This window comes from Peromyscus eremicus, chromosome 14, assembly GCF_949786415.1.
Source record: "Peromyscus eremicus chromosome 14, PerEre_H2_v1, whole genome shotgun sequence".
Taxonomy (NCBI): Eukaryota; Metazoa; Chordata; class Mammalia; order Rodentia; family Cricetidae; genus Peromyscus; species Peromyscus eremicus.
The window spans coordinates 6,074,600-6,099,887 of NC_081430.1; the positions used below are offsets into that span (position 1 = coordinate 6,074,600).

The following is a 25,288-nucleotide window of genomic DNA, read 5'->3' on the forward strand; positions in this document are numbered from 1 at the left end:
ACGGGTGTGATAAACTTAGCTGGCCTGGGAGCCCGTGAGACTCTTGAACACACTTCTGATACAGCAGCACATGGTAGAAGAAACCCTTCGCACACAGAAATCTCATCTAACCCGGTTAACCGATCTTAGTCACCTCAGTACACAGCTCTAACTCCAGGTCAGCAAAACAATTCTAAAGCATAATACACTAGCAAAAAGCACCGATTTGTAAGGCTTAAGATGTCACCCCTCTCAGGCTGTGGCTGGAGATGGTGCTGCTGTCTGGACCCCGCCAGGTGGCTCCCCAGGGCTACCTCTTGTAGCAGCATTCCTATCAGATGGTAACTCCGAACCACAAATACGAGCATTTTATTTGCACTTATCCCAGACACAGATACATCTATGCATTTCCTGTGTGGATCGCATACAACTCCCAAATGCCAGGCATCCTATTGAAGAGTGGCTAGCTAATTCTTAGACTTAAAAAATGTTTCAAAACACTCAAAGTACAAGTTCCATGCTATGCCACTCAATTTCTACAACTTCATCTTAAATGATAGGGTTTTATGAGCTACAGAAGATGCCCCCCCCTGCAAAACCCAAAATACTAATTTGTGTGTGTGTGTATGCATATGTGGGGTGTGTGTGTGTGTGTGTGTGTGTGTGTGTGTGTGTGTGCATGTGGATGAGTACATATGTGTTTGTGGTGTTTGGGTATAATCTTCCAGGATGCTTCAGTTTTCTCCTTTCATCTACTGAATTACAGGTGCAGATCATCACACCAGGTTTTTACACGGGTTTTTGGGGTCCAAATCAGGTTCCCATTCTTACAAAGCAAACATTTTACCAACTGAGCCTTTTTACTGGCCCTGAAATGTTAATTTTTCATGGTTGCTTTCTTTTATTATACTAAATCATTTCAAAAGCCGGTGTTTTAAGATTTTGCACCTCACCAGAAAACCAGATGAATTATCCAGGAGACACCTCAGGCGGCACACGAAGCACCTCTCCATGGAAGAAACGTTCTCTGGAGGAAGCTGGTCTGCCTTGAAATAGACTGCTGGCAGTTGTGGGAGGCCATGAGCTTCTGTAGAAACGAAACAGCAGTCTACCTTATATGTGCTGTAAAACTAAGATTTTCTATAGTTAAAACTGTGATAAATTTTAAACTGGAGTCTGTATTTGGAATTCAAAATACCATTTCAAAACTAATTCAAAAGCCCAAACTTATTGACACATCCATCCTGGAGAACTTGACATATTTCTTATTTGTATTTCTGAGCTACTGCTGTCAACTATGTCTGTATTTCTGACAGTGGTTTTCTCTTCCTACCAGCTGCACAGATATCTTAAAACAATGCTGACATCAGGAAACCCCTTCTATTTTTGCACAGGCTGGTGTATGCTTTTATGGATACATTTTGGTAAGGATGATTTGCACTCTTGAGCTGCAACCCTGCATATTCCTCCATCTTTCACGTGGTACCCCAGTTGGTTTTATAAAACATAGCACTGCTTTGGGCTCAGGTCATAGCTCAATTGGTAAAGGGCTTACAATGCAAGCATGACACTGAGTTTGATCCCTAGAACCTATGTCAAGAAAAGCTAAGCACAGGGGCACATGCTTGTAATCTCAGTGATGGGGAGGTGCAGATTGTAGGGTCCCTGTGGCTCCCATCAGCCTAGACTTTGTGGTGATCTCCAGGCCAATGAAGGATCTTGTTTAAAAAAAAAAAATAAGATGGAGGGTGTACAAAGAATGACACCCAACGTCGGTGACCTTTGACTTCCACACATGTACACACAAGTGGGCACAGACACACACATTGCTGGCAGTGCCAACCCTCTGATTTTTGACATTTTTCATGGCTCTCTCATCTGCTAAATTTTCCTTAGCTCCAGATCCTCTTGCAGTCCAGCTCTGATCTATGGCTACAGGCTCACACCACCTGACTAGTTCCCTTTCTTCAGCATGGAGCTTCACGCCCTACACCTTCTCAGCCTCTCTTCACAGATATTCAGAAAGCATCAACACAGCCTTCTGATAAACGTTCTTACCATCCACTCCTTGTGCAGAGTCTGGGCACTGTGCGGGGTTTAGAGGCCAGTGAAGCTGGCGCTGGAATTCAGCTCGGTCTTCTGTATGGATAAGCTCATAGACGCTCTGATGTATAACATCAGACTAAAGAAAAGGAGCATGAGAAAATAGTGATTAAACCATGATAAGCTTTAGCAAACAGTTTCAAAATGTCTAGATCAGTAGGCACCTCTTATGATGATGAACTGAATACAAATGATGGTATGCAGAGCCCCTAAGTCATTCACAACAGGAAAACTTACAGACCAGCCCTGTAACTGATTCAACAAATTATCTGCCATCACCTGCTGACATGAATACTCTGGTTCATAAGGCATTTTCTGTTCTTCAAATGTACCAATTTAAGATCTGCTCACATTCCTTGTCCATTTCATGCCAGCTGATGACATTATAGCCCAGTGGTTCTCAACCTGTGGGTTGTGACACCTTTGAGGTCACATATCAGATATCTACATTACAATTCATAACAGCAGCAAAATTACAGTTATGAAGTAGCAACAAGGTAATTTTATGGTTGGGGGTCACCACAACATGAGGAACTGTATTAAAGGATCACAGCGTTAGGAAGGTTGAGAACCTCTGCTCCAGATCCTATGTCACCCATGAATTCCTCTGCTAGCATCTCATTCTGTCTTCTCTAATCTTAACAGCATTTCATTTGTATCTCCTTGGCAGTTTCATGTGTGTTTTCTTTATAGTAACTTTCTTTCCAAGTAGACTCCATAGACTCCGCACCAAGGGTCACAGCCTCTATGGCACCTGCCCCTCTCACCCCTCACCCCTGATGTCTCTCAGCCTTGACTTCAGTGCTGAATGCTTGGTCTTTGGTAGAGTCTTTCTTTTATCTTTCCCACTGAAACTCACAGCATCTAATGCATTTTCCATCCATCCTACACAAACATATACATGCAGAAAAGTTCCAGGTAGCATCTTTATTTGTAATAATACCCAACATTATCATTTTACTTTATTGCATACTAAGCTGTGAAAGAGGAATTTCGATTCTTATCCACTGTACTGCCTGAATTATTTCCCACTAATATGTCATAACTTTTAGTTTTTAAGACTGGACTCTTAATCCCACATCAGAAAGAATATACAAGGTATGCATATATATGAGAAAACTAAGTTGGAACATAGCTCATTTCTTAGTTTATTTTCATTTGTATTTTTTTGGTGTGGTTGAGACAGAGTCTCATTATACAGCCCTGGCTGTCCTGGCACTCACTATGTGGAGCAGGTTGACCTCAAATTCACAGAGATCTGCATGCCTCTGCCTCCTAGTACTGGAATTTAAAGGTGTCACCACACCTGAATTTCTTTTATTTGAGATTTTTTTAACTGATAGAAATCATAGTATCTTCATTAAAACCTTAAGTGATTCCCTATGTTTCAAACAGGCTTTCTACAGACAGTATATTGTTTAAAATGAAGAAAACGAAGATTCAGGCTTGTGACAGTGGCCAAACTCCATTACTGTAATTGTCTTCCCTTAAGTCTCCCTGGGAACTAAATTTACAGTCATCTTTCTGCAGCCATTACGTAGTTGCCAGAGTGATCTGAGACAAAGCTAAGCACCCATTTTCTCTCTAATGAAAACTGTCAGTGGACTAGAGTCTATACATGTGTGTGAAACAGTCTGGGGTGTGCAGGCCAGCAGCCTTGTGAGATTCACAGAAATGCAAACTCATGGGCCACACTATGACCTACTGAAACGGAGTATCTGGGAATGGAGCCCAAAGATCTTATCGAGTATTTCAGGTGATGCTTATGACATTACAATGTGAGAACCAGATACATAAGAACAGCAAGCATTCAAGTGTACTTCTGGCCTGTTCTCAGATCATATCGGATGTTCCCGTCCCTCAAATACACCAACGTTTCATAATTCTATTAACACACTGTCTTGTTACTTTTCTCTTGGGGGCCACCACACACCATCTATTCAAGACTGCCTATGCATAGGAAGCACTCACCTCCTTCAAGGACTTCTTGTCTACTGCTAACACACTTCTCCCTTCCCTTATGCTCCCTCACCAACCATCTGTGCACTCTACATGCTTTCGCTCACTCTCAATACCCTTCTTTCAAGGCGATACTCATAATCCAGATGTGTCAGAACTAAAAGTATACACCACAGCACTTTACATGTGCCTCCTCATAGCATCTCAATAATTTCGTAACCGTTTTACTCTGTAGCCCACGCCTTCTAATGGCAAATGTTCTGTCTGCTTCGAACCCTGACCTTTAAGTTTCCCCCCTGGCTGCTCCTGCCAGGCTAACAGCTGAACCTAGTATAGCAGGTACTATACAGCACAGAGATACATTGGCAGGGTCCTGAAAGTTTCATATATATATGATTATTGACAGATGCAAAAGAAACACAACAGCCATGAAACAAAGCATCAGTGTTACACATTATCAACACTGAAAAAAAATGCAACAGCCTAAAATATATTTTCAACTCTTATAGCACACACTTTAGTCAAGACTTTCTGTGTAGAAATGGCCAACTTTGATCTTACATTGGAAAATAGATAAAACAGCAGAAAGTTTGCTTTCTAAAAATAATCATTTTAAATGGTATAAGAGAAATGTATTTACTTGCTGAAAGCCCAGGTAGTCTTGGATAGTCGAGGAAGCGTAGAAGACCAAGGCGTCTGCGGTGACAACCAGGACAAAGCCATTCAACGCCTGCAGGACAGGAAGTATAGAACCACTGTCAGGTAGAAGCTGTCTCTTTATCTATGAACACCTTCTCCTCAAAATGACTAGGATTCGTACACTCCCCAAACACAGGCTCACGGCATACGGACCGGGGCAAACCTACCCATCCCTCCCACTGGGCTGAGGGAAAATTACAGCTAAATTTAAAGTCCAACCAGGTACATGAATAAGATATCAGGTCTTCCATTTTTCTTACACTCCAGATTTCTTCTTTTAAATACACTGTGTCTAATTTTTGATAAAATAAACTGCACAGGAAACATTCACTATAATCACATGCCTTCCTTCTTTAGAGAAGACAGCAGGAAAAACTGCTTATTGGACCTTATGTGGAGAAATCTAAGCAGAAGACAGCATAACTTTCAGCCAAAACGCCTCAGGCACTGACTGAAATTTAGATGCTTTCAAAGAATTTTAAAGATATTAAAACTTTTATTGGCAAGCACAATGCATATAAAACGTAGCATCCAAAAAATTCAATATAATTCTCAGCTATAAAACACATAAATTTATTAACATCGAATCTAATTGTGAATATTTTCATGTTTCAGTGTGTTATCTTATATATGCTCCTTCTTTCTATTAGCTCTAGCTACACTGTACCCTTTTCTCCCTCACGCCTGTACTAGTATTATGATTATTCCATGTTTTTCCCTTTTAGTTTGCAAGTTCTTTTTTTATTTTGCTTAGGTTTTTTTCAAGGTCAGTGTGAATTAGAGGTTTATTTTCCTCTTGAATAACAAAAGTATATGTGCTCACTTCAACTAATTCAAAAAGCTCTCACTATGTTACACTTGAATTCAGTCCGAAGTCTCTCCCGAGACTCAAGGCAATCTCTTAGTTGTAACCCCTATAAAATTAAAAAGCAAATTACATATTCCCAACATATAATGGCAGAAAATACACATTATTGTTTCAAAAGGGAGGAATGGGCGCACAGCGAGGAATTTCTGGACCCAAGCAAGACTGGAACCCAGCAGGGCAAACAGCACATCCTGTAGCTCCGTGTGCAGACAGGGAGTGGAGTGTGGCAAGGATGGGAAATGCCCCCCTTAGTCCTGGGCAGCCTGGTGGAGCTGGTGAGGCGGGGCCTTGCTGGGGGCAGCCAGTCAGTGGGGACGAGCCCTGAGCTCATAGTCCTACCCTATCTTAGTTCTCTTCTCTCTGTGTTGCGTTCACATTGCTGCTCCCGCAGTCCTGCCCGCTGCTTCCTGCCTTTCTTCCCCACCATGATGGACTCTAGCCTGCTGGTTCTGGGAGCCCAAGTAAGCTGTTCCCTCTGTAGGTCACTTTTAGTCATGGTGTCTCATTACAGCAACAGAAAAGAACTGCCACAGCCCCATTCCAGCAACAAAGTTAGCAGAACCTCCACCAGGCTGTTTCAGTTCATGGGCTGGTGTAGTGGGTAGCCATTCCAGCTTTGATCTGGAAGTTCCAACCCCCATTGAGGCTTTGGTAACTGTCACGCCTACAAGGTGGGGCCAAGAGAGGGCCCTGAAGACCCGAGATCCGGATGGGCCAGCTTTCTTGGTTCCTGGACCCTGGACGCTGGAGGTAGACCAAGCAGAGCTCCAGAGAACACCGCAGGACTGCGCTACGTCTTTCCCAGACCCTGCAACCTACCTATCCCTTCATTTGTAAGTTATGCCACTAAATAAACCTCCCTTTTAACTACGTGGAGTGGCCTTAATAATTTCACCAATAGGCTGGGGCTGAGCGCAATCGGGGAACGGCTCCAGCACTATCACAGCACACTCACGCCTTCCATTTTATTTCCACAAAATCACTGAGTATCTGCTCACACTGTAAGAACCAAGCACAGTGTACCCTCTAAGAAGATACAATTCACGTTTTTAAGAATGTATCCACAGCAAACCTATTAGAAACTCCCAAATTCTAAAGCACAAAATGAGGGCCTATAGTTGTTGGGGAAATCTGTAACATGTTCACATCACTGCTAAAGTGAAATATGTTACAATATTACATATTAAAAATAAAATTCAGATTAAGAACAATGTTTTTATATTGAACACATACTTTAATTCTCTACATGGGCAACATTCTTGAAAGGACACACAGATCCATCAAGCAACAGGAAGGATGACTAGACCTGATCAATCCAGTCCCCATAGTCCCAGGGTGATCAGACCTGATCAATCCACTTCTCATAATCCCATCTGCCAGGTACTGGAGAATACCACTGTGCAATTCACATGAAAGTGGACAGTGAGTCTTCAATGATGTAGAGGAATCAGGACCAATGAACCTCCCACCTGTGATCACTACTGGGAAGAACTGCATCACTAGAATTACCTGTAATAAGAACTCCCCTTCCAGCAAGTCCAGCCCATCTCTGAATTGTGCTTGACACTGATCTTGGCCTCCATTCCTGTCAGCAGGGGAGGATTTTAATGCAACTATGGGGGAAAGAAGAAGAAGTAATGGTACAAAAGGTACATATTTAAACAAGCAACACTAAAAGACTAGAATAAAAACCATCAAAGGGATGGTCTGAAACACTGTGTGCACGTGGGTAGTGAGAGGCAACACAACTGTACAGAATCATTATGGCCCCCCTTCACCTCAGCATTTCATCAGGCACTAACAAGTCTCATTTGAAAATATGTGGCTCATGCATCTGGCCGAGTCAGCTGCAAATCTCAGCCCTGCCGTTTGCCAAACATCTCAGCTCCTGAGCCTGCTTTAACTAGACTGTGAAAGGGCAGTTTAAAACAGTCCATCCTGCAAAGCTACGGTGAAGAGCAATGAGAATGTACATGTAGTTCCTGACACGGTGGACCAACAGCTCAATAAACAGTCTCTCTAATTAGTGTTTACAAGAGCTGAAGGATTGCATTATTAGAAAGAATAATCTGCTAAATGCCTCAAATTCTTATCTTCCCTGATCCCTTTCTAACCTGTGATATTTAAATACTGACTCACAGTCCTCAAGAATTATTTTATTGTATTTTTATGTTCCCCTGGCTCGGGGAAAGCTTTCTTAGTGAGCAGAGCATCACACGAACCATTCTCACATTTACACTCTCTGGTAAATCATCAGTGCGGCGTGTGTCACACCAGGACCTCATGCCAAGCTCCCACCTGCCTTTGCAGAAGCTGCCAGATATCGCTGTGAGAGAAGAGGCCAGGGCGTGGCCTCTGTGTGTAAAAATTTCAAAAGGCCACAGAACAGACTTCCTCAGGCCAAAAAATAGTGTAAGTTAAATTGATCTGTTAATCAAGACTGAAAGGAAATACTTCAGTGCTTCTCAATGAAACGCAGACAGGGAATGGCTGTTTCTGGTCTGTGCAGCAGCTACTGCTGCCGCCTACTTCATGGGGAACTTTACGGGAAAGCACGGCCTGCTCACAACACCAATGTTAAAGACTCTTCTACTGTGCCAAGTGCTTCCACAGAAAGAACAGTGTAGGATTTTACCAAGTAAGACCCACTGTCAAAAAATGGGAACAAACCCAAACCCAAACCCCCACATTCTTACAAAATAAGCAGTAGCAGTCTAAACCAGAACAGATATAGTGTTAGACAAAAAGACCTTGATTATCAACTGGAATCTCTTCACATTAATTTTTTCAATCAACAGAAGTCATGTCAGTACCAACTAGAGTCACCGATAGGAGAAAATAACAGCTCAGCATTTACATACATTCTGAATCACCAGAACAGTGACTGAGGAACCAGAGATATTTGTCTCAGTCATGTACCACTTGTTAATGAGCTTGTATTGAGGTTAGTAACCAAGGAAATTAGACTTGGCCAGTCTTTAAGGATGATGTACAAGCTACAGAAATAAAGAACTAGAGGAGAACGTCAGAGTCAAGAATCAGAATAGGTTCACAAAGCATTACAGAAAGTGTTGCGATGATAAAAAGAAGAGCAAGCTCTTCGTAAGGTGTAGTAACTCTTGGAGTTTTAAATGTTGGAAGCACAATATTTGAAGAAACAGACCAGACTGATATTTCTGTTGTTTAGCCCCTAGTGAAGGCCTAAAGTAAAACTGCACAAACTCAAGTCCGGAAACAGTGTGCGCACTCACTTCCCAAGGTCCCCACAAGACACCTCTGTGACATTTTAGAAAGCATCCTTTATGCCTACAATTCTCAGTCCAGACTAAGTCATTTTAACCTTTTATGATGTATCCCTAGAAGTTTCAGGCTCATAACTATTATCGCTCCCTTTTTAAAATGCTATATTAATACTCTATATTAATACTCTTTCTTCTTGCGTTCAAGTTGCTTAATTTAAGAAATCAACGGAAGACAGCAATTGCTTCCTACCATTTAAATTACTCTATTTACTGAATAATAATGTATGATCTTGGGGCTATAATCTATGCCCAGCACTTCCAAACTATTATGTCCCATTTAATTTCCATAACAACTTTATGCGAGTGGTATTGTTTGTTTAATATGATATGAAACTAAGACATAAAGAGATGAAGAAACTTTGTCCGAGTTGCCAAATTTTAAGAGGTGAAGCTGGATGAAAATCCGGGCAGCCTGCCCCCAGTGTGCAGGCGATGACCTACTCGTCCCACAGTTCTCACACTGAGCCAACCTCTTTTCACCTCTAGTTTTCTTGCCTGTAAATGAGAGCAATGCTATCACTTGAGATGAATTCTGGTGAGCGTAAAATAACATGCAGCCTACTCAGGGACAGTCAAGGGCAGAGATAATAAACCCTTCCCTGTGTTTACACATGCTGAGACCACTACAAAAAACTTACAGTAAACTGCACGGAGGCTAACCATTTCCACACCTTTAAATGGAGAACACTGATGAACATCAACTAGAATTCCTATGATGACTATATGGCACCTGAAATCTTTCAAATGTTAAGTGTTGCACAAATCATGTATATAATCCAATGTATCTGATCCTTGAAACTTAACAGCTCTGGAATATGTGACAGCTTGTAGAAATAAAACACAGTATCCCAAAATGTCACTGATTGTACCACCTGAGCAGCACCTGCTGAAGTTTAACAGACATCTGTTAGACCTCCTCAGCAATAGGTTATATACCTCCTTCTGAAGTGACAGGAATAGAAAAAGAGCACAAAATAAAGACAGGCAAATGCCAGGGTATTTCAAGTATGTCTCCATTTGGAGGTATCTGAAGCAATTACATAGCACAAAGAACTGATTTTACTCAATGATGGAATTTAGTGTGTATACGTACTTAGCCAGATCCCAGCACCCATAACTCCAATCCTAATCCAACCAACATTTACCCAATTTACATTTTCTAACATAGTACTTTCCTCTTTTGTATATTATTTTGAATTGTTAAGGAAGGAAAAGTCATAAGATAAAATACTGGATTGTGGTAAACTACATCTTGAACTCTGTTCTTATAAGTTTACTTTTAAATTGAAATGTAGTATGATACAGTTTGTATGGGAAAACTATGTGTTTTATTTATTCTAATAACTGCTATTAATTTAATGTATTTTACAATATTTATTATTTCCTTTATTACTTTGACTGGGAAAGATAAATTCCATCCCAATATTGACGTAAGCATAAGAGAGAAATGGCTTAAAATCAGCAAAACACATAAGCATATACATAATAGACTTGTTTAAGAAACACGGTTTTTATTAATTTAAGAAAAATACCCCCACCTTAGTTTGTATGAATCAATAAATTTCCAAATAATACATCAAGTATACCTAAAGGCAGTTTTCTATATAGTTTGAGATAGAAGATACATGTTACTTTAATACATTGTAAAGTTTTCTTCTGTATATGAAGGGTGTTCTTTTTAAATATATATATATATATATATATATATATAATTGTGTGTATGGGTGTTTTTGCAGCAGGTGTGTCTGTGGACCACAAGCATGCCTGGTGCTCTCAGAGGCCTCAGATCCCCTGGGACTGAATTACAAATATTTGTGGCCATCATGTGGGCACTGGGCATCAAACCTGGGTCGTCTGGAAGAACAGTAAGTGCTGTTAGCTACTGAGCCATTTCTGCACCCCCTACAGTGTGTTCCTCTGAGGCAAGGTGGGGCTGCATCTGTGCCTGTGATAGCAGTTTGGGAAAGTTACTGTTTTTTAGCAGATCATTTTCAAAGTGCAAATGGCTTTAAAAGTTAGTTCCATTCTGAATTTCAAGTGAAAACTTATTTCCCAAGATCTAGTTATCACACTTCATGTTACACATTCAGTGAGATGCAGTTCTTCTATGTAGTCCCTCCCTGCATTAATGCACCAAAGGCAGAGGTGTCTGTTAGTCTGGGGCTTTTGACAGGGCCATTAACCTTACTGTGTCACACTGTCATTTACATACAAGGGTGAAATTTAAACATGACTTTGAAATGCAGAATGTGACTAATAAATTATACCAGTTACTGTGAAACTTTCACAGACATTAGAGTCACCTGGAAGCACAGTAATTCAAAGACTGGTCCTTGTCAACTTGGGACTCAGGAGCCCGAAGACGGCATCCACAGTTTGCACCGACAATTCCCTGGCAACACTACACACCACACGCCTCTCTCTGAAGACCAGTGACAGAATATCTGGACTTAGGAAACGGTTTAGAAATCTTTTGGGTTCCCGTTTTTTCTGAAGTTATTATAGGCTTAGCGCATACATTTACTAATATGAACATTCGGAGATAACCTCAACAATTTTACCAAGGCTAAAACTGCAGCACCCCATTAAAGCTGACCTATGGGGTGAATACACATACACACTATCCATGGCTCACAGCCTCTCAAACAAGTAACAGCTCTCTTCTCTGAGCATATCTAGACTTGAGCAATGTGCCATTTCTAACAAGAGAAAACATCAGGGGCAAGGTATGGCCCCCTACTCCACTGAGAGAGCTCATTAGCCAAGTCCCACCTGAGTTAAAGCGCAGCATCTCTTCAACACAGGAGGACATTAACTCTGGGTCCCTAAAGGTCCCTAGGCACATTCAGTCACAACAAGGAAGTTCTCCATTAAAACAAACTGTTAATATCCCATAAGAAATGAGTATAGTTTACATGACAACAATTTTAATTATAGAATTCACTCACAGAGCCCTTCCTTTCAACTTCAAGCCATTTCTGACCTCAGAGCAGGAAAGCCTTGTTACTGTTCACAGTGTGGCACAGGAAGATGAAAGGTCCTCTCCAAAGACAACACTAGTCCACGGAGCGATGAGTGACGTGTGCCTCCCCAGCCTGCTCACTCCCATCTTAAGGCACAGATCCTCTGCTGTGTGCTTCCTCCACGGTGCAGAGGAGACATGACCAGGAATCACTGGGATGTTCTGTCATATGACAATAAGACGCACCCCACATCATGTAGGAAAATGTAAAGCAAGAAAAACAAGTTCACAGTGGTCAACTGTAGGTTCATTAAACACCATTTCCTCACTCCGCTCTCTGTCTTCCCTTTTGGAATGGTGGTGTATAGTCTATACCACTGTATGTTGGAAGTCTGTGATCTGCCTTTTTGTTTTCATTTTAAAGAGGGTTACAGTTAAAATATTAGCTTGAGTCTCAGAGGAGACTTTGGACTTTTAAATAGTGTTGACACTGTGAAAGACTAGGTTGACTTTTGAAGTTAGACGGAATGTATTTTGGATTATGCTATAGCTACAAGCTTATGGGGGTCAGGGAGTGGACTGTGGTGGTTTTAAGGAGAATAGCCCCATAGGCTCATGTATTTGGATGCTTGGTCCCCAGTTGGTGGAACAGCTAGAGAAAGATTAGGAGGTGTGGCCGTGGTGGAGCAGGTGTGGCCGTGGTGGAGTAGGTGTGGCCGTGGTGGAGCAGGTGTGGCCGTGGTGGAGCAGGTGTGGCCGTGGTGGAGCAGGTGTGGCCGTGGTGGAGCAGGTGTGGCCGTGGTGGAGTAGGTAGGTCTTGGAGGTATCAAACGCCGACACCAGGCCCAGTCTTTGTCTCTCTAACGACAACTTATGGATCAGGTGTGAGCTCTCTGCCACTGCTCAAAAGTCATGGTGCTGCCTTCGGCCAAAGTGATCATGGACTCACCCTTGAAACTGTAGGCAATCTCCCAGTTAAATGTCGCTTTTATGAGTTGCCTTGGTCATGAAGTTTTATCACATACATAGTAACCCTAAGACAATGTCTAAATGCAGAGCAATTTGAACAAATTATTTATCTTGAAATTTTTAATAGGTAGTAAGAAAATTTCACTCAAACTATAAATGCCAAAATTATTCTTCTTGAGAATAAATTGTTAGCCAGGAGTGGTGGTGGTGCACACACCTTTAATCCCAGCACTCAGGAGGCAGAGGCAGGTGGATCGCTAAGTTGGAGGCCAGCCTGGTCTACAGAGTGATTTCCAGGACAGCCAGGGCTACATAGAGAAATCCTGTCTCGAAAAACCTAAATAGACAAATAAGTAAAAATAAACTGTTACCCCTAATGAGTTGGTCATCAAGAATCATAGTATCTCCTGTTTGATGACTGTGTAAGAGATATGATTCAGGAGAAACACCTTCCTGTTAAAGTCAGTCAATTCCAAGACCTGGATGCAGCCACCCAAATCTTAGTCTCCAGAACTAAACTCCAAGTGATCATAGTCATTGAACTTCTTGAATATTTTCTGCATCAGACATAATAGATAATAGTTTCAAATAAACCACTTCAAACTTCACCCTACCTACAACATGACTAAGCAGTACTAAGTCCTTAAAAGTTGAACTCTGGGATGTTTCCACTAACTAGGAATGGATAAATATTAATGTTTACCTAACATTCAACTGCTGCTTTACAGACAGTAGTGACAGGGCAGTCATCGCTCCCAAGTTTAAGAAGATCAATTCGAGCCGGATTATTTGAACTTGCAATAAATAGATGTATTTTCTTGGAAAAATATCTATTGTTATAGTAAAACTTGAGTTTCCTTTCTAGCAAGATTGTATGATTACTCGTTTATATTGTTCTTTCCGCAGGAATTTACACACCCCCTGTTTGCATCCTGTTATTGATTTGAGCTTCCCTTTGCTCCGCTACACAGTTTCCTTAATAGAGGGACAGTGAGACCAACCATGGACCGGCAGCCTCAGGACGGTCGGAAGCTCCACATCACCTGGTTTGCACAGCACTGTTCTGTGCATGCAGGTACTAAGCTCTACTCTGACACACTGCGGGACCCCTGATGGCCCACAGAAGATGTGTGGTCATCTTGGTTTTAACTGATTTTTATGCCCCTCACTTTCCATCTAACTGTGCTCCTATACGGAACAGCTCAAGATACTGCTCAAAGTGTATACGCACCATTTTAACCACCCCCCCCCAAACACACACACATACACACTTTATAATCTTCCTGAAATTTTGTATATTTTGGTTTTTCCTTTCAAAGGCAAAGCAAACAACTTTTAAAAACTAGCCCTGGGCATAGTGGAGGCCAAACTAAAACACTGTCACAACTTTTGTGGTATATTTGCTCAAATACTGATTCCTTGGTAAAAGTGACCGAATCAGCATAGAACAAGCATTCTCTAGGAGGCATATTTTAACAAAATTTCCAGCTAAGTTTTACACACACTTAAGTGTGAAACCAGTAAGATGGTCTAAAATTAAGGATAATATAATTGATGAGGAATAATATAACTAGGTATTAAACCTGAATAAAAACCCAACTAATTAATGAAGGGCTGAAAAAATACTTTAAACATGCCTGGCACACTACAGCTTTGTTAATAAGGCAGACTTGGGTAACAAGACACATGTCTACACATGCATGTGTGTAAATATAAATATATCTTAAGCAATCATGTATCTTAAAGATAGTGATTATGTAATGCTTACACGGCATAGTAGTTAATCTAAGTAGCTTCAGTGTCATCTCCTACTTTTAAACAGGGGACAATATATATTTTTTCTCACATATACACACACAAACATACACATTATTTTACACACACACACACCCCAACCATTTCTTGGAGGTGAGACACATGCCCCCTGCCCTGGACATGCAACTCTCCAAGGGCAGAGATACCTCCCAGGTCAGGGATGAATGAGGGGATAGGGTGAAGCAGCAAGCAAGGGGTGCATGCAGACACTGAGGTCAGGTACAGAGCCGTGAGGACAGGGTGCATGCAGACACTGAGGTCAGGTACGGAGCCGTGAGGACAGGGTGCATGCAGACACTGAGGTCAGGTACAGAGCCGTGAGGACGGGGTGCATGCAGACACTGAGGTCAGGTACGGAGTCATGAGGACGGGGTGCATGCAGACACTGAGGTCAGGTACGGAGTCGTGAGGACGGGGTGCATGCAGACACTGAGGTCAGGTACGGAGTCGTGAGGATGGGGTGCATGCAGACACTGAGGTCAGGTACGGAGTCGTGAGGACAGGGTGCATGCAGACACTGAGGTCAGGTACGGAGCCTTGAGGACGGGGTGCATGCAGACACTGAGGTCAGGTACGGAGTTGTGAGGACGGGGAGCATGCAGACACTGAGGTCAGGTACAGAGCCGTGAGGACAGGGTGCATACAGACACTGAGGTCAGGTACAGAGCCGTGAGGACGGGGTGCATGCAGACACTGAGGTCAGGTACAGAGCCGTGAGGACGGGGTGCATGAAGACACTGAGGTCAGGTACAGAGCCGTGAGGACAGGGTGCATGCAGACACTGAGGTCAGGTACAGAGCCGTGAGGACGGGGTGTATGCAGACACTGAGGTCAGGTACAGAGCCATGGCACAAGCGCAAGGTTACACAGCGTTGGCTCCATAGCGGTCGCAGTATCTGCCCTCAGTGACTGATCCTGCAGGTCCGGGGTTCCTAACAAGCCCTGTCAGTGCTGATGCTGCGTGTCTGGAGACGGCACTTTTAAGAGCCAGAGATAAACACAAGTTCTCCGGACTTTGCAGAGAGGGGAGGCACAGAACTACAGGTAGAAACAATAAAAGGAATCGAGAAGGCTGGGCTCAGCCTTAGCTCTACCAAGAGGAGGCTACCACAGACAAGGATGCTCAGAGACACCACTGAGCACTGCACAGGAAGCCAGGATGAAGGGCGGAGTAGATGGAACTGCTACGAAACTATGCATGATCTCACTACTGTAGGGTCAGTGTGCACTGCAGACCACATGGAATCACTACTGTAGGGGTCAGTGTGCACTGTAGATCACATGGAATCACTACTGTAGGAGTCAGTGTGCACTGCAGACCACATGGAATCACTACTGTAGGGTCAGTGTGCACTGCAGACCACATGGAATCACTACTGTAGGGTCAGTGTGCACTGCAGATCACATGGAATCACTACTGTAGGGGTCAGTGTGCACTGCAGACCACATGGAATCACTACTGTAGGGTCAGTTTACACTGTAGATCACATGGAATCACTACTGTAGGGGTCAGTGTGCACTGCAGACCACATGGAATCACTACTGTAGGGTCAGTGTGCACTGCAGGTCTCATGGAATCACTACTGTAGGGGTCAGTGTGCACTGCAGGTCTCATGGAATCACTACTGTAGGGTCAGTGTGCACTGCAGACCACATGGAATCACTACTGTAGGGTCAGTGTGCACTACAGATCTTATGGAATCACTACTGTACATTGACAGACTACAATTATTAAAACACAAAGAACAATGCAATCAAAGTTGCTCAAACAAAATACATCAAATCACATAAGTCTGAAGGGAAGTGACTTTCTTGGCAATCCTCTAAGATACACTGCAGATATGAGGAGGTGCTGCCTGGTGACCTGGACGGCCATCATCAGCACCATCTGAGTGTGCAGACGGGAAAACATCTGCATTTCAACATGATGCCTATCGAGTGATAAGCGCCCTGCAGTTTGAGAAGCTGGGGTATTGTCCACTGAGATCTCGATATCAATCCATTCACTAAAGTTCGTGAAAGAATATGATGCTTTGAAAAGCATTTCCTTAAGAAATCAATGTTTGATTTATAAACAAAATAAGGCACTCGGGAACAGCTTTGCAGGGAAGGGCTCTTGCCATTTAAGCACGACACCTTTAGTTTCAATCCCCAGATCACATGCAAAAGATAACTGAGGAATTATTTTACAGGAAAAAATATGTTAGAACACTAATTTCAAATAGGAATGCCATTTTACAAACGCTGTGGTGATGAAAGACTGGATGGTTAGTTAACACGTAACAAACAACACTGGGCCACTTAGCCCCACAGCCAGCCTCACAGCTGAGTTACGGCTGAGGTACAGGAAGCTCCCTGGCACGATCAAAGGCAAACAGTGTTAATGGCACTGTGAAGTATGAAATCCAACACTGTTGATTCCCAAATTTAAGTGTTCTTTCTAGGGTTGGGGATTTAGCTCAGTGGTAGAGCGCTTGCCTAGCAAGCGCAAGGCCCTGGGTTCGATCCTCAGCTCAAGAAAAAGAAGTGTTCTTTCTAATTGTAAACCATTTAACTACATTTTCCTGATGCAAACATACACTAATATAAATCAGCAGAGGTCTATATAATTTTGAAAGACTAGATGATTTGACATCCATAAAAACAGAAAATATGGGAACAATATATTACTGTCTCGTGTGTGTGTCAAAGAGAGAATGTGTATGTGTGTGTAGGATACAAGCGTACACATGTGTGTGTGCGCACATGCAGAGGCCAGAGAAAGACTTGTATGTCCTTCCCTATCACTGTGTGCCTTATTCCCAAGGATGCTCACAACCCTGTAGATAAGCTGGCTGCCAGAAAGCCCCAGAACCAGTCTGTCTCTGTCGCCTGCTGTGCTAGGGATACAGGCCTGTGAGGTAACTCCAAGCTTTTCAGTGGGTATTGGAGATTTAAACTCAGATCTTCATGTCTGTACAGCAAATACTCTCTTATCCACTTAGTCAGAGCCCAGCCCTCATCACAGTCTTCAAGTATTTTGTTATTTCTTTCTAAAAATGAAGCCTGAGTATAGCTTCTAAATGTATGACTTTCAAAGAAAGATACCATATAGCATTCAAATGGCTATATTTGTCTGATGAATGAGACAGGAGGGTTAATTTAACAATAGTTACAAATTTAGCTTTGTCACTTAATTATTTTTTTATGACAAAAATTAAAACATTTTCACTCGTGGATAGTTTTTATAGTCATCAACATTAAAAGAAGCATATTTAACATTAGTATTTTACAAGTTATTGCTGGAAAAGTCAACCCTGCTATCTTACCATTAAAGAAGCTCTTGGCCCTCAGGTAGCTGACACTAAGCCTGAGAACTGAGAGTTTGTCCAGCTTATTAATAACATCTTGTGGGAAGGGCAGCAGGCTGGCCAGACGGTCCAACTCTGTGTTCAGTCGGTCTCTGTGTCGCTTAGAAGGATTTGACTTGATTCCTTCAGCAGGAACTGGCTTTACTCTGAAAAACAAAGAATCACAAAAGCCTTTAGAAAACACAGCAAAATGTCTCTTTAGACGCCTCTCTAGTAGAATGAACTTTAAAGATCTACTTCGAGTTTGCAAAGATCATGCCCAAATCTTCCTTTCATAACTTAATTAAGAAAACCAGGGGAAGGGGAAAGCCTTGACTGGTGTGTCATTAAAAGCTTATAGACTCATGGGGAAATGTTAAACACATCTTACAAAAGTGCTTACTCACTTCACATATCTGTAGTGTAGTAACCGCCAATGAACAAGTCTACTAGATTTTATTTTCCCCTCAAAAACAGTAGTTAGTCATTGCCAAAGGAATGGAAATTTCTTTACTACAGTGTATTGAAATCACACTTCGGCAGTCTTCCAGATAAGCAGCCTAGCGCTGCTTCTGAGGATGGCAGAAAAGCCAGAAACAGAAGGACCGGCTGCTTCCTGTACACATCCCGTTCAAAAACGGCTTCCCCCACCCTTCTGGAACCTGAAGATGGCCCACTACCTACTGATATGGTCCTTAAACACAAACAAGAATAAATCTGAATTCAGGTATTCATGTTTGTTACATGTCAAATATTCTACTTTCACGGCTAGGCTAAATCTATGTAACGATTAGCTTTCATGGTGTGCATCTCAATTAAAAAGCCAAGGAGTCCCTGACAATGTAGTATGATGTTCCTTTTAGAGAAAAAAACAAAACAAAACACAAAGAAACAAAGAAAAAGGTAGACACGGGTAGGAGATGAACCTGAGTTTTACAGAAAGGCCAAATCTGAGATTTCAAAGTAAAACTTAATAACTTACAGTCAACTGACAGATCAGCAGACGCCCATGCTAAAACAGAGATGATATTAAATGGACTAGTGAGATGGCTCGGTGGGAAAACGTGCCCACCTCCAAGCCTGCAGAACAGAGTTCAATTTCCAGGATCCACACGGTGGAAAAAGGTGAGGGACTCCCTATGCTGCTCTGATATCCACAGGCATACCAGGGCCTGCATGTGTATACACACACACACACACACACACACACACACACACACACACACATTTTTAAAAGAAACCAAATAAAATTAGAAAACCAAATAAAGTTTTAGACCACATCTCTACACCTTTCCCTAAGATCCATACAACAAAAGCCACTTAGACACAACAAATGAAATTAGTGTCATACAAAGCAGAAATTGACTGGGCAGAATAGCACTAATTTGATTGAAAAGGCATTTTTAGATAATTTATATCTTCAATAATATAAGTGGAAAAGAAATATTTCACATAGAAAGATGACAAAAGTTCAGAATTTTAACATGCTTTTTACACTTCTCTAAAAAATTTCTTCAACAACATGTCTTTCTTATATTAGAATTCATACTATTTCTGTAAAAAAAAAAAAAGAGTAAAGAGGTTTACCGATAAAAATCAATCCTTTCTTTAAAGTGTTTGTATAATTCTTCATTAAGCAGAAATTGGTTACTGTTTCCCTATTTCTTTCTCCCAGTCATATGCATATAATCAAATTCAAGTTACAGCTAATTACCATATTTCTCAATTAACCAGCCAAATTTCAATCTTTATTCATAATGTGTGTCTACCTCATTCTGTAATTCTTTCTCTAGTGGTTAATTAGAGACTTTGACATTATTTATTTAGCTATGTCCTATCCTGGACAGTCTAGAAAGATATTAGTTTGTTATATTAAAAGCTATGTGGGAGCTCCATAAAATGTAGAACTGCTTGAAAAGGGATCATTCACACACAGTGGGACCTGACCCAGACCTCAGGTAAGGCTGAGGTGACATGTGAAGCCAGGTCTACCTACCTTGTACAGATGCTGACCACTCAGATGTGAAATTAGCACCCAAAACCTTTCCTTCATTCTTGTGTTGCAGTTGGGGGACAGGGAACTAAACCAGTGCCCACACGTCCAATGTTTGCATCTGGTGTCTGTTTAAAGCAAAGGAAGGAAGGACCAGTGGAGGTGCTGATTGTAAGAGACAGGGAAGTCTGTCTGACGTTTCAGTAGGCGTTTCAGAGATGAAGGAGAGCATCACGTGGCTGAAAACGGAGGAAGCACCAGGCTTCCTCAACGCCATAGTAGAAAACTGGATTCTGACATCTGAAGTTATCTTAAGCTCTGAGCTGGGATCTACCCTATCAGTTCTGTGTTTGGCCAAGCTGCCCTTGGTCACAGAGAATATGGACACAGGGCAGGGCTCACTTAAGTTCCAACTGAGTCATGAGAAACTTCTTTCTAAATCACGGATCTAACGCTGCTTCTCTATCATAACTTTTAGTAGCACTGGACCCCTGGTTAACAGAGCCCTTGGCGATCTTCTGGCTTGTATCTGCCCCTTTGGCTCTGCTTTATCTGGGCACAGTCTCCTTTGACCATTATACTCCAGAGCTAAGAAGTCCCTACAGCTATCAGCAAGTACTTTGGTGCTCTCATGCACCTCCTCGTTCTGACTCACTCCCTTCAAGTCTACAATGGAAGACTTTTAAGAAGCCTTTTATGACCTGCCTTGCAATGGACTGCTATCCTAGCCCCTATCTGCTGAACCTTTCCCAAAACCATCAGGCAACGTTCCATTAAGGAATAAGCCATATAAATAACTACATGTGTGTTGAAAGTCTATATTCAATCTGGTCATGCACACTTAATTGCTTTGCAGTAACAACCATGAAACAATCAGAAGAATAACATAAACAGTCGCAAGATCCCTGAGATGACACAGAGAAGTAACAGTAACCCAGAGCCACAGCCCACGTGGTACCACCGCTCCCTGTCTTGGGATGGCTCCTTGCAGTCATTAACCCTGTACTAGATTCTGAGACTGTTTCTTTACACAAATCAAAAGCGTCTACCATTTAATGCATTACCATGTACCTTATGCAATGTTTAACATGGGACCAAATTCCCAAAGTTGTTAAAGTTAGAATTAAATCAAACAGCATATTCTTGTTCACATGTTGCTCTTACTGTGAAAACACAATCATTTCTATATTCTCAGAGCTCAGCATAGTACTTGATACAGACTGGACTCCTAGAGAATCTTTGCTAGCTAGAAGTGTTCAGAGAAGTAATCAGAGTCTGACCCCAGGCTGTGATTAGAGGAGTGAGGAGTACCTAAAGAGAGATTTAATCCAGATTCAAATATTGGCCAATTACACCAAACTGATATGCAATGGAAGGGTAAGGAAAACTGTGAAGAGTGACTGTAAACAACTCTGAGACTTGCAGGCTAGAAAAAGAACTGATTCCTAATGGGAGGTCCACTGAACAAAATACTGACATTTAGGGATGGAGCTAAGGAAGGGATGGGCAAAGAGAACAAGAGAAGAGACAGAAAAAGACAAGATTAGCATATATGAAGGTCCTAGTGCAAAGTTAAATGCACAGAAAGGTCTAGAAAGTTTGAGCGAAGAAGGGGTGCTGTGGGATGGTCTGTATGTCAAATGTTCTGATTGGTCAATAAATAAAACACTGATTGTCCAGTGGCCAGGCAGGAAGTATAGGCGGGAATAACAGAGAGGAGAATTGAGAGAACAGGAAGGCAGAGGGAGTCACTGCCAGCCGCCGCCATGACAAGCAGCATGTGAAGATGCCAGTAAGCCACAAGCCATGTGGCAAGGTATAGATTTATAGAAATTGATTAATTTAAGATGTAAGAACTAGATAGCTAGAAGCCTGAGCCATTAGGCCAAACAGTTTAAATAATATAAGCGTCTGGGTGTTTATTTTATAAGTGGGCTGTCGGACTGCCGGGGCTTGGTAAGACACAGAGAGAAAACTCTCCAGCTACAAAGGGGACCTTCGATTCAGTAATTCCCCAGGATTTGAAGCTGTTGAACTATCAGGCAGGTGACACAATACATTTGGCTTAGTTTTCCACTGATAATGAGAGATCTACTAAAATTATTTTATAAAGATATTTCATACATTTTCATACATATGGAAGACACCCAGAATAACATAGAGAGGCAGCACAGACCTGGAGGATGCTAGTATATTTACTCTTCTGTGGTCTTTAAATCTGTACTGCCATGCTTGCCAACCGTTAGATGCTTAAATAAAAGCTGCTCCACACAAGAGAATAACCTGTACGCTTGGATTAAGGAGAAATGAAGTTCAGACATGTGACAGAGAGACTACAAGATGCTGATGAGGCAAAGACACAATTCATGATTTGTTTAAAGATTAACCTTAAAAATCCTGTCCCTACCTGTCGATCATAGGCTCCAGCTGAGTGCAGGCAAGCAAGTTTGTTTCAGAAGTCCAGCTCACGGTACCTGGTGCTGTGTTTTAATGCCAGAGTGTCTACAATCTCTAAGGACTTACCAGTTTAATATACATCTGTTAGGCTCAAAGTGGAGAAAAATGAACAATTCGATTTATTCATAAGTTAATGTTATTGGAGGTGTTTGGCAATGCAAACATATAGTTTCAGTAATCCTAGACAGAGTGGCGTCTTCTAACACCATTCTAGATTCCAAGCTCACTCTCTTGGCTTTTTCTTCTGCATCTTGATCTACTCCTACTGCCTCGGTCTACTCACTAGTGCTTACATATCTCTAAGTCTCGTCCTGTTTCATACTTCCTGGAACCTAGGCTCCCCGTCTCCTTATCTTGTAGGGTGCTACTCTCTACCCAGGAAATCTGAAATATTTCTTAATAAACCTCTCTATTATAGTAGCTACACCCAACTATTCTTTTTTCTCACTAGCATAATTATGATAAAAGGTCAGATAATAGCAAATACTTCCAAAAATATAAAGAGGTCCACAACATTCATGCATAAATACACTAAAACCATTGAGTTGTACAATTAAAACAGAAGTATTTCCATAATTGAAAGGGCCTTTAAGTAAAAATTTATTTTAAAGCAAATTTTACTTAGAAAATTATTAAACATGCTTTTGGCTTTAGAATGTATAATGTTTATTGATTTATATAGTCAATCATTTACATATTGGTTAGCACTGATGCTCGAATTTCTACTTCCTTAATCTTCCTTAAAGATTTTCCTTTATCCTCACACAGACTAAGACTAACTGTGCTGTTATTACAGTTACTTTTATGGCCTTGATACAGAACCACAATCTTCTCTTTTTGATTAGATTTAAGTCCTGCCCCATGGGATGGAACTCATACTTGACACTGTCAATGAGCCCAAGAAACTGTGGCTAGATAGGTTGTGGGTCCTTGGGGAAAACCTACTACTATTAGTCTGTTCAATGGACATAGCAATAAAATGATTCCTAATGACTTATTGCCACACCCATAGATTAGAGCGTTGTTCACCTCTCATCAGAGAAGCTTTTTGTTTTAGTGGATAGCCATTAGCAGACACCCACAACTAGCAAACATGTAGAAAATAAAGAAAAAGAGGATAAAAAGCATGCTCAACTCTAATTCAGAGGTTTATATCACACCCTTCTCCACAATGTTCAAGAATCTACATGGAAGAAGGGGCAGAACTACCCTAAGAGTCAGAGGTGGTGGGTGACATCAGGGCAGAGAACATATCGACCCCACAGAGACTGTGACAATTTCCAAGGCCTACAGAAGCTCCAGCCAGACAAAACCCCAGCAGGAAGGAGAGGAGGTCCGCCTGAAGTCCCCACCTCCTGCTGAGAAGCTATTGTTATCTGACTGCTGCTTGGAGAAAAAAGTCAAGTTTTCTACAATGCTGTGACACACACCCAGAGTCGTTGGACAAACAACAGATGAGATGGTTTTAAGGTACAGACAGAGAGGGGATGGGGGAGTTGGGTGGGTAGAGAGGCAGGGAGGATCTGGGGAAGAGTTGGGGAGGGGATGAATATGATCAAAATACATTGTATCAAATTCTTGGAGAAAAACATTTTTTTAAAAAGTGGAAAGCAAGCGAACAAGATATCTGATTCTGGCGCACACACACACACAGACACACACACACACACACAGAGAGAGAGAGAGAGAGAGAGAGAGAGAGAGAGAGAGAGAGAGAGAGAGAGAGAGAGAGTAGGGGAACAGTTTCAGATGAAGAGAACACACCCAGCCCTTAACCCCATGCATTCTTCAGTGTGCTCCCCCAGCTCCAGCACATGGACATGGGTCTCTGAATGAGAATTTCAAATGTGAACCATCATAAACTATGTGCTTAATTCAAAATGACAGGGAGATCGATGGCGCGGATTTCATTGCTAGCCTAGTTCAGCTTGCTGTTTTATTTTCCTATAGGAGAAGCCACACTGAGTCAGTCAGTTCTCTGGCCCCTGTGCTGTTGCTGTTCTCCAGTTGTGCTGGATTCTGTACTGTCCGGTTGGCCTTAGTTAAGGAGAGGCTTGTGTGTAAAAAGCAGGTGCTCACACAAGAAATACATAGCAAAGAAAAAAAAAAGGAAAATGAGGTATGTCCTAGAAATGAGAAATGATTCCGCAGGTGATCGTGAGTTCAGGACGAATGCTCTCTCCTCTCTCTCTCTCTCTCAAGCATATGCACATTCTCTTTCAGTATTACCCTGAAAGCCCACATAACAGATCCAATATACCACCATCACCAAGACAGGACCTGGAAACTGGTAAGTGGCGATCAACTGGTAGCTTAGTAAAGCTCAACACTTACTATGTAGGAAGCTCTGGCCCCTGTGAAGACAAATGTAACAGCTCTGCTTTTCCTACCAGGAGCAAACATATTCTACAGCAAGGCAAACAGGTCTAATGCATCGCTCAGTGATGCAGGTGGTTTAGCAGCGATGGTCAAGAGTTCATAAAGATGCAGGCCTCTAAATCAGGTGTTAAACAGAAGCAAGACATTCCGGACTCATAATGGCAGAATACAGCACTTTCTGCAACTATCATCCGCTTTCAGAACTAAAGACAAAAAAAGGAAAGCAAAGGCAGAAACTGTCTCTCATAAACCTAAGACATTGTACACACATGGAAAAGGATGTGACGATGGAAATGGTGAGAGTTACCAATGGATACTAGTGGAGGAAAAGGCAATCACAGAACATTACTTATCTCAGCAACAAAGAATTTTTACACAGTTGAAAAGAGTGAAGTGCTGAAAACATATTTAATCCCAAACTCGGAGGTGAGGGGAGATGAGGAGAACTCAGGAGAGCTGGGATGCTGAGGTCCT

General features: G+C 41.9%; 1 protein-coding gene across 1 annotated transcript in view; it reads right to left on the reverse strand.

Moving 5' to 3' along the window:
* The window catches only part of Ahr (aryl hydrocarbon receptor), a 42,235-nt gene that overhangs the window by 11,800 nt on the left and 5,147 nt on the right, over nt 1–25,288 (reverse strand). The window contains exons 2-7 of the mRNA XM_059279854.1: nt 18,521–18,679; nt 17,965–18,152; nt 7,118–7,221; nt 4,682–4,771; nt 2,038–2,161; nt 933–1,066 (exon numbers count right to left, since the gene is read on the reverse strand). Of these exons, the coding sequence (XP_059135837.1) occupies nt 933–1,066; nt 2,038–2,161; nt 4,682–4,771; nt 7,118–7,221; nt 17,965–18,152; nt 18,521–18,679 (799 nt within the window). The remainder of the gene's footprint in view (nt 1–932; nt 1,067–2,037; nt 2,162–4,681; nt 4,772–7,117; nt 7,222–17,964; nt 18,153–18,520; nt 18,680–25,288) is intronic.